The following is a 9,556-nucleotide window of genomic DNA, read 5'->3' as shown; positions in this document are numbered from 1 at the left end:
GTGGGAGGGTGGTGGTTGGTGTTGTTGAAACCGATCAAATGCTTGAAGTCCTCGATAAAATCAACGTGGAGAAAAGTTTCCCTATGGTGGGAGAGTCTAAGGCCAGTAGGCCCACCTGGAATAGCGGACCGTCATTTTAAAACGCCGATGAGGAGAATTTCGTTTGCCTTTCTGGGATGAACCTATGGAATCTGTTGCCACAGCAGGCTGCGAATGATACGACCTGATGTTTAAGGGAGAGGCTGAGAGACTCTTGATTAGTCAGGCCATGTAGGGATACAGGGAGACGGCGGGAGACAGGGGCTGAGAGGGAAATGGATCGACCATCATGAAATGACGGAGTAGACCCGATTTGCCAAAGAGCTTAATTCTGCCTCTCTATCCTATGATCATATTTGAAGTTCCTGTGTTTCTGGGTGTCAGCATCTCAGAGGATCTACACTGGGCATGTAAACAGGAAGAAAGTGTCTTCATCGGCAGGCATCCGGGATTCGGAACCTCCATTACGCGGAGCATGGTTAGCTGTCACTTTCCCTTTAAGCTTCTGAGCGCCAATGATTGTCCGGCAGAATTAAAGGGCTCGTGCTGTATTATCTTTTCTAATGCTGCAGATTGTGATCTAATCTTTGATTTTCGTCGTTGTCGTTTTGTTTATTTCGCGAAGTCTGAGAGTATTCCGGACCATTCTCTACACTTGCCGTCAACGCCACGCATACCTCTCCCATTACAGAAAGTGTGACAACGTCAGGAGTCTGAGAAGATTTGGCCCTTCACTGAAGACAAGGAAATGTCTGTAGATGGACATTGGGAGCATTCTGACTTGGAGCATCGCCGCCTGGTGTGGAGGCCGCAAGGGACAGGGTCACCGGAGGCTGCAGAGGGGTGTAGACTCAACCAGCGTCAAGGGCACCACCTTCCCCAGCATCGAGGATATCTTCAAGAGGCGATGCCTCGAGAAGGGGGCATCCATCAGGGAGGCACCTCATCCGGGGACAGGCTCCCTTGTCAATACACCATCGGGGAATGGGTGCAAAAGCCTGAGCTCCCAACTGTTCAGAGACACCTTCTTCCCCTTCAGCACCACGTTTTCGAACGCATGTTCAACGCCTCCACATTTTACCGATTTTTTATTATCTTTTTTTTTTTGGTAATTTACATTGATCCTACATCTTTGCGCCGTATCGATACGGCAAAGCAACAAATTCCAGGTTTTATGAGTTTCAGATAATAATTGAAATAGCGATTCTTGTCGAAAACATCCGATGGGGTGGACAGGATACTTTGCCCGCTGGTCTTCACCAGTCACACTGAGTCCAGGAGTCGGGAGGTCACGTTGCCGTGGGACAAGACGTAGGTGAAAAGGCCGCTGAACTGGATATATTGTACAGTGAGTTCTAGGGGATGTGGCCGAAACTCGGAGCACTGAGCTATGGTGGGAGCGAGGGAAAGTTGGGGCTTTAGTCCCCGGAGAGTAGTTGTAAATTTACAGATTTCCATAAACCCAAGTGGGGCACAGGCAGAGAGAATAGGCATAAGCTTTTCCACAGGGTTGGGCTGTTGAGCACCAGACGGCACAGGATTGATTTGAAAGTGGATGGAAAGCAGAGAGAGAGAGAGAGAGAGAGAGAGAGAGAGAGAGAGAGAGAGAGAGAGAGAGAGAGAGAGAGAGAGAGAGAGAGAGATCAGGGAGTCAGAGGGCTTAGAGAGAGAACGGGAGAACGGGGAGGGGAGGTACAGAGTCCCTGGGGAGGGAAGGGGAGAGAGGTGTAACAGATCTGCGGAGGATGCAGAGAAAGAGTGGGTTGAGTAAGTTAAGTAAGTTAGAGGAAATTTGAGGAGGTGACGGGGCAGAGAGAAAGGTAGACAGAGCTTGGAAGAGCGGGACGGTGGGAATGGCGAGAAAGAAAGGGATAGACGGCGGGACGGGTTTGTCGGTGTCTGGTGTAGAGAATCTGCTTGCGATAAGAGGAAATGGAGTAGGAGGGTGGGGCAGAGAGGGTAGGGAGCAAATTTAGAAATGATTTAGGAGTGAGAGTGATAGAGAGAGAAGGGAAAAATGGGAGTAGTCACTTCATTCACGTCGCCTCCTCTGGCTGTTGGCAGAGACCCTGGATCTCTTCAGGAATATCCGGGAACAAAGGTGCCGACTTCTCGCAGATGAAACGCCGATCTCTATCACAAGGGTAACTCCCTAAGTACGCCTCGCAGTCTCTGCAGTTGGACGTCCACGGGGACACATTGTACAAGAGGGTCATGCCCACAGTCCTGTCCAAGAGGGTTAAACAATTTCAACAGAGACAAAACAGCTCCAGCAGAGAATCCGAGCCGAGACCATCCCCAAGCTAATCTCATGGATTCGCTCTCTGCTAACAGCCTGTGTCATTCCCCAAACCCATCCCACTCAACCGCTCTCTCCCCACCGCTCCGTGTCAGTACTCGGACAGATACCACGGTCCCAATGTCTCACCACAATCCCGTATCCCCCAAACTAATCCCACCGAACCGCTTCCTCACCAGAGTCCTCTGTCAGTCCCCATACGAATCGACCAGGCCCACCCTCTCCCTTCTGATCTGTTTCATTCCCAAAACAAACCCCACTGTCCCATCGACTCACCACAGAACAATGGCTGTCCCGAAAGGAATCCCACTGATCCACACTCTTCCTTCAGCCCTGTGCCGGTCCCAGATTAATCCCGTTGCCCCACCCTCTACCCAGAGCATCGTGCCTGTCCCCTAACATATCCCACAACACCGCGCTCTCCCCATAGTCTCTGGTCCGCCTCCAGACTTATACCACTGGCACCCTCTCCCCCACATCCTTGCCTCAGATCGCAAAATAATCCCGTTCACCCACTGTGTGACTATCACCCTATATCGTCTCCAAATTAATCGTTTTCTTATCCTCGCCCTCAGATCCATTTCATTCACCAAACTAATCTTACTGTTGCTTTCTCTAGTCACAGCCAGGCGATATGCGTCAGTGCCAAAATAATCCCTGTGCCCACTGTCCCCTGGCAGTTTCCGAAATATTCCCACTGCCCTGCCCTTCCCCGACAGACACCTGTCGGTCCCAAAATGTTCCCACAGTACCGCACGCTCCCGACAACCTCGTACAGTCTAATCGTAAACTAATCCAATTTTCTTCCGTCAGGACTATGTCATTGCCCAACTCTTTCACCACGTATCAGTACAAATCTCACCCGTTTTCGCATTTTCCAATCCAGAGTGCAATGTTTCGGTACAACAGTTTGTTGGATGCAAAGCTCTGGGAAATTAAATTTACTTGATCAATGCCAAGAATTGAAAACAATCTACGTAGCTTCTCTCTGTTCATTGCAAAACAAATCTGTGATAGGACGGTGTGGAGGGAGATTCACTCTGTGTCTGACCCCGGGAGTGAGTGATGGGACGGTGTGGAGGGGGATTCACTCTGTGTCTGACGGCGGGAGTGAGTGATGGGACGGTGTGGAGGGGGATTCACTCTGTGTCTGACCCCGGGAGTGAGTGATGGGACGGTGTGGAGGGGGATTCACTCTGTGTCTGACGGCGGGAGTGAGTGATGGGACGGTGTGGAGGGGGATTCACTCTGGGTCTGACCCCGGGAGTGTGTGATGGGACGATGTGGAGGGAGATTCACTCTGTGACTGACCCCGGGAGTGTGTGATGGGACGGTGTGGAGGGAGATTCACTCTGTGTCTGACCCCGGGAGTGTGTGATGGGACGATTTGGAGGGAGATTCACTCTGTGTCTGACCCCGGGAGTGTGTGATGGGACGGTGTGGAGGGGGAGTCACTCTGTGTCTGACGGCGGGAGTGAGTGATGGGACGGTGTGGAGGGGGATTCACTCTGTGTCTGACCCCGGGAGTGAGTGATGGGACGGTGTGGAGGAGGATTCACTCTGTGTCTGACGGCGGGAGTGTGTGATGGACGGTGTGTTGGGAGATTCACTCTGGGTCTGACCCCGTGAGTGTGTGATGGGACGGCGTAGAGGGAGATTCACTCTGTGTCTGACCCCAGGAGGCTGTGACGGGACGGTGTGGAGGGAGATTCACTCTGTGTCTGACCCCGGGAGTGTGTGATGGGACGATTTGGAGGGAGATTCACTCTGTGTCTGACCCCGGGAGTGTGTGATGGGACGGTGTGGAGGGGGAGTCACTCTGTGTCTGACGGCGGGAGTGAGTGATGGGACGGTGTGGAGGGGGATTCACTCTGGGTCTGACCCCGTGAGTGTGTGATGGGACGGCGTAGAGGGAGATTCACTCTGTGTCTGACCCCAGGAGGCTGTGACGGGACGGTGTGGAGGGAGATTCACTCTGTGTCTGACCCCGGGAGTGTGTGATGGGACGGTGTGGAGGGAGATTCAGTCTGTGTCTGACCCCGGGAGTGTGTGATGGGACGGTGTGGAGGGAGATTCACTCTGTGTCTATCCCCGGGTGTGTGTGCTGGGAGTGTATGTTGTGTGTTCAATCTGTGACTGAATCCGCGAGTGTGTGATGATTCCTTTGTTACTGTGAGACCTTCTCGTGCTGTGACACATACCGCTTCATCCCTTGAATTGATTTCCAGCAGCCTTGAGTCACGGTTTGAACATTCTTCCATCGCTTGGCGGAAAGATGCTTCAAACGTGGATACGTAATAACACCGGTCTTTATTTTTCATCCAGTCCTTGGAACACGTTTGCTCTGGAAATCAGGAACAAGGAACAGTGAGACACAAAGCGAATCTCCCTGCACGCGGTCCCATCACGCACACCTGAAGCCAGGCACAGAGTGAATCCCCTCCCCCCACTCCCCACACCGGCACATCACATTAACAAGGATCAGGTACAGTGAGGTTCCCTCCACACTGTCCATCACACATTCCAGGGGTCAAGCCTCAGAGTGAATCTAGGACCACACTGTCCCATCGCACACGCCCGGGGAGGGACACAGAACGAAGTTCCCTTCAGAACGTCCCGTCACAGATTCATAGGATGAGGCACAGAGTGAAGTTCCCTCCGCATCATTCATCACAGTCTCTCCAATCAGGCACACATTGAGTCTACATCTACCACCTCCCCACACCGTCCCATCACATTAACAAGGATCAGGTAAAGTGAAGTTCCCACCACACCGTCCCCTCACACACTCCCGGGGTCAGACACAGAGTGATTCTCCTACCACACTGTCCCATCACACACGACCGGGGTCAGTCTCACACTGAGGCTTTCTCTCCACCACATTATCACACACTCCTTGGGTCAAACATGGAGTGGAGTTCGCTGCACACTACCGCCCGTGATCAGATAAAAAAATGAAACACTCTGCACCATCCCCCCGCATACTTCCATGGTCAGACCCAGTATGATGCTCCTTCTACCCGCTGACATCACACAACACAGTGGTCTGAAAGCGAGAGAAGCCCCCTCCGCACCGTCCTATCAGAGACCCCTGGTTTCAAACACAGAGCGAAACGCTATCCAGGCACGCATCACTGTTCCTGGTGTCAGACGCACACACAACGCCCCCCCAAACGCACTCACACACTTCACCACACTTCCCATCACAGCTTCTCTTCACACGCACACACTGTCAAACACAGGTTCCAATTATACACCCAAGGTGTGAGACACGGGTTTAAGCTCCCTGCAGATCGCCCGATTACACTCTCCCGAGCTCCGAAACAGAGTGAATCTAATTCCACTCCGTCCCGTCAGAGAACAGAATTTAGATCCGTCCAGAAAGTCCAATCACATCCAGCCTTGGTCAGACCCAGTGTGAATCCCTCTCTCCATGGCCCCATCACACACTCCAGCAGTCAGACACAAAAATAAGCTGTAAAGTTACGTCTCACTATCTCGTGGTCAGACACAGAGAATCCTTCTCCACAACGACCCATCACACTCTCCTGGATTCAGTGATAAAATGAAACTTACTCCACGCAGCCCCATCACACATTCACCGGGTCAAACACAGAGTGAATCACCCTCCATGCCATCTCTTCACACACTCCCGATGTCAAGCACAGAGTGACGCTTCCTCTCTCCATGCTTGCCCTGTGGTGAACAACGGGTTAAAGAGGGGGATGATGCCTCACCTCTTCTGCTGGTCAACAATTCACAGATTTGAGCCTTGGTTTCGTTGACAGATCTGTACTTCGTTTCCATCTCAGTGAACTGGTGACGGAGATCGCTGTGCATTCCTTTAAGAAAAGACAGATTAGAGTTGAGCGAGGAAAGTTTAACTCATGGTAGTTTCGGTCAGAGGTGACCTTAGACTGACGCATCTGTAATTCTGAGAAAGATGGTGAAGGATGTTTAGCTTTTACAGTGACACGTGAGTCAACGTCACGCCACCGAATAGGTCACGAAGAGTGTTGTGTCAGTGTCACCGTGAAGGTTGTCACAGTGAAGGATGTACTGGTGGCACAGTGAGAGGCGTCGGCGGAAGCATAGGGGCGTGTCTGTGTCACTGAGACGTTTGCAGTGCCCTGGTGAACGTTCTGTTGTTGTTACAGTGGGGTCTGTGTTAGCATGGTGGTGATGATCGATTCCCTGTCTCAGCTCGGGGCCGGTTCGAGTTGTTGTGAGCGACCTGTCGGTGTCACTGTAATAGGAGTTTTTGTGCCCCGGAGAGAGGTGTACCGGGACACAATGAAGTGTATCTGGACGTTACGGCGAGGGAAATGTCAAGAGTTCGGGATCTGGTATGTCCCGGTGTGTGGGGTATCTGTGTAATGTGTGTGTGCTGGTCTCATTCAGATGGGTTTGTCTGTGTCACGGTGAGAGGCATGACATGACCACGGCGTGTATGAGATTGTCACGCTGAGGTGTGTGTCGCTGAGATGGAGAGGACTATGTCGGTGTCATTGTGAATTTAGGTGTCGGTATTACCGTAAAGGGTGTTCCTGTGTCAGGGTGAGGTGTGGGTAATTGCCTCAGTGAGAGGTGCATCGGTGTTAGTTGAGGGGCAATACTGTCTCGGGAAGTGGTGTTACATTGACCTGTGAGTTTTTGTCACGATGCGCTGCGGAGCGGATCACGCTGAGGAGCGTGAAAATGTCACGGGGTACGGTACGCCAGTGTCACAGAGAAGATCGTGTCGCTGTCACTGTGAGGTGTGTTTCGGTGTCGCCTTGAGGAGTGTATCAATGACACGGTCAGGGGCATGTCGATGTTACAATGAGGGGTGTGTTGCGGTCAGTGTGACTGCCATGTGTGTATCACCGCGATGGTCGTGTCAGTGTCACGGTTAGGAGATCATTTGTGTCCCGTTGAATGTCGTGACCGTGACAGCGTTGATAATATTATGGTGAATGGCGTGACTGTGTCAGGAAGAGTCTTGATTTTGTTACGCTGAAGACCGTATTTTTATCACGGTTAGGGATGTTTCCTTGTCATGGTGATGGGTTTAATCGGTGTGACGGTAAGCGGCGTGTCGGTGTCACTGTGGTATTTTACAATAACAATTTATTCCACTCTCTTTATTTACGGTCTGACTGCACTCGGAGACCGTTCCACTCACCATGGATCGAGAGTCCGACCACTATCACGATGAGGGCGGATGTAACTAGGCAGAGTAGGCAGATCAGACGGTACGGTCTATTTCCGATCTTCACTTTCGACTGTTGTTCATGCGCAGCTGTGGAGAGACCGCAAGACCACGGGAACATAAGATATAGTAGCAGAAGTAGGACATTCGGGCCATCGCGTCTCCTCCGTCTTTCAATCGTGGCCTGAAACAATTTTTCCAGTCAATCATGCTCACGTGCATTCTCCCCATGCCCCTGAAGCCCTGGCTAATCAATAACTTATCAATCTCTACCTAAAATGCACCCAATGATTTGGCTTCACAGCCGCTCGTTTCAACAATTTCCACAGATTTACCACGGTCTGACTAAAGTAATTTCTCTTCGTCTCCGTTCTAAATGGACATTCTTTAATCCTGAGTTTGTGTCTTCTTGCCCTAGATTACACTACTATTGAAATTAACTTTGCCGTATCTAATCTGTTAAGGTGTTTTAACATTCGGAATGTTTCCATGAGATCCCCCCCGCCCATTCTCCTGAATTCCAGGGAACACAGCACCAGAGATGTGGGTACCCTGTAGAGACGGTGTGAATGCGCAGAGTCATTTTCTCTCGTCTTGGAGAACCCAGGGCCAGAGATCACAGGTCTGAGCTGAGAGGAGAAAGAAGGAAACAAATTTAACTGGGGAGCCGAGTGACAACCCGTTGTTGCCCAGATGGTGGTCAGTCCACGGCACAAACTGCCAGAGGTAGTGCTCGAGGCAGATGCATTAGAAACTTGGACACTTGGGATTTCACACGTGATCCCTTCAGAATGGCGCCGCAACTGTGAACTCTGACCTGTCTGTACAGTGACTCGCATCTCGCCGTGTCCCGAGGCAATTGGAGGGTCCTCACGCTCATCGCTGAGAGGCTCATCTATCCCAAAGTTCAGCTCTTTGTCGGTGGAGGTCTGACGGTCTGAGGTTGAAAGTGTGAGAATGAGAGAGAGAGAAATGAAAGGAGGAGAGACCCGTAAATAATGGGGGAAGGGCGAGCACAGAGAGAGACAAATAAATATAGAGTGCGGAAAGAGAGGGCAGAGAGGTAGGGATTGGAAGTGAAGGAGAGATGGAAGTGAGGGGAGAGAGCCAAAGAGACAGAGCAGGAGAGTGAGGAGTGAGCGATTGCAGCGATGGGCGAGAAAATGGGAGTGGATGGGGGCGAGAAAGGGGAAAGACAGGGAGAGCGAATAAATAAAGTGAGTGAGGTGGTGCCGGAAGGGGAGTGAGACTAGAAAGAGGGATAGCGAAAGCGAAGATGAAAGTGAGGATTGGGATGATAAATTTGGGAGGCAGAGGGGTGAGAGACAAAGGGAGCGATAGAGAAAGGGAGTAGGTTAAAGAGAGAGGGTTAACAGCGAGGGTTGAGAGAGTGTGGAGTGGTAGTGGATCGGAAAATTGGGGGAGAGCGAAACGGGATGTACGTGAAGAGAGACGACAGGAGGGTGCAGAAGTGGAGGGACGAAGTGTCTTGTACACTTGTGAGTATAGCACGTGACACATTGAGAGTGACGTCAGTAATATGACCTCCGACCTGCTTGCGCAGGCACAATAATCTGATGAAAGCGTGTTGAGTCTATCTTTGAGCCTGACGAAGCTTGTTTTCGTATCTTCCCCCGATGTGGGGGAGTATGTGTGGAGAGGGGGTGGGTTGTAAGCCAATTATCCAGGATGGGCCGGAGTGGTTTGAAACGGGACTGGTGCTGGAAGACTGGCGTATTGCTCATGTAGTTCCATTGTTTAAAAACGGTTCTAACAGTAAACCTAGCTATTATATGCCTGTCGGTTGGACGTCAGTGGTGGGACAATTAATAGAAGTATTCTTAGAGATGGTATATATTATTATCTGGATAGACCGGGTCTGATTAGGAACAGTCAGCATGGATTTTTCATTGTGGAAGGTCTTGTTTGACAAATCGTATTGAATTTTGGAAGAGGTCGCGGGTAAGGTTCCGCACGGAATGTTAGTTAGGAAGGTTCAATCGTTAGGTATTAATATTAAAGTAGCA

The 9,556-nt window shown here is 51.1% G+C and overlaps 1 protein-coding gene across 4 annotated transcripts; it reads right to left on the bottom strand.

Moving 5' to 3' along the window:
* Positions 1-1,607: 1,607 nt before the first annotated feature.
* On the bottom strand, positions 1,608-8,397 carry LOC132389120 (killer cell lectin-like receptor subfamily B member 1B allele B). 4 transcript variants are annotated; one of them, XM_059961575.1, is made up of 6 exons: positions 8,347-8,393; positions 7,503-7,619; positions 6,076-6,180; positions 4,540-4,682; positions 3,201-3,265; positions 1,608-2,265 (listed from the first exon to the last, which is right to left on the bottom strand). In XM_059961575.1, exons 1-6 carry the CDS (start codon positions 8,366-8,368, stop codon positions 2,076-2,078), a joined length of 642 nt encoding a protein of 213 aa, XP_059817558.1. In that variant the 5' UTR covers positions 8,369-8,393; the 3' UTR covers positions 1,608-2,075. The 4 variants fall into 4 exon arrangements, with proteins under 4 accessions (XP_059817558.1, XP_059817559.1, XP_059817556.1 ...); XM_059961576.1 differs by lacking the exon at positions 7,503-7,619 and having other exon boundaries at positions 8,347-8,397; XM_059961573.1 differs by lacking the exon at positions 8,347-8,393 and having other exon boundaries at positions 7,470-7,682.
* Between the last annotated feature and the right edge of the window lie 1,159 nt (positions 8,398-9,556).

The sequence above is a fragment of the Hypanus sabinus genome, unplaced genomic scaffold (genome assembly GCF_030144855.1).
Source record: "Hypanus sabinus isolate sHypSab1 unplaced genomic scaffold, sHypSab1.hap1 scaffold_477, whole genome shotgun sequence".
Lineage (NCBI taxonomy): Eukaryota > Metazoa > Chordata > Chondrichthyes > Myliobatiformes > Dasyatidae > Hypanus > Hypanus sabinus.
The sequence above is the reverse complement of the archived record's forward strand: the minus strand, read 5'-3'. Positions and strand labels throughout refer to the sequence as shown.

What these genes read in the sequence shown, in the direction of transcription:
- LOC132389120 (XM_059961573.1), bottom strand. Translation starts at nt 7,650, where the DNA reads ATGTTCCCGTGGTCTTGCGGTCTCTCCACAGCTGCGCATGAACAACAG. An exon ending in TCTCCGAGTGCAGTCAGACC is followed by an intron (nt 6,181 to 7,469) that starts GTAAATAAAGAG and finishes CTTTTCTTAAAG; the next exon opens with GAATGCACAGCGATCTCCGT. An exon ending in ATTGGAAAATGCGAAAACGG is followed by an intron (nt 2,266 to 3,200) that starts GTGAGATTTGTA and finishes CCTCTTGGACAG; the next exon opens with GACTGTGGGCATGACCCTCT.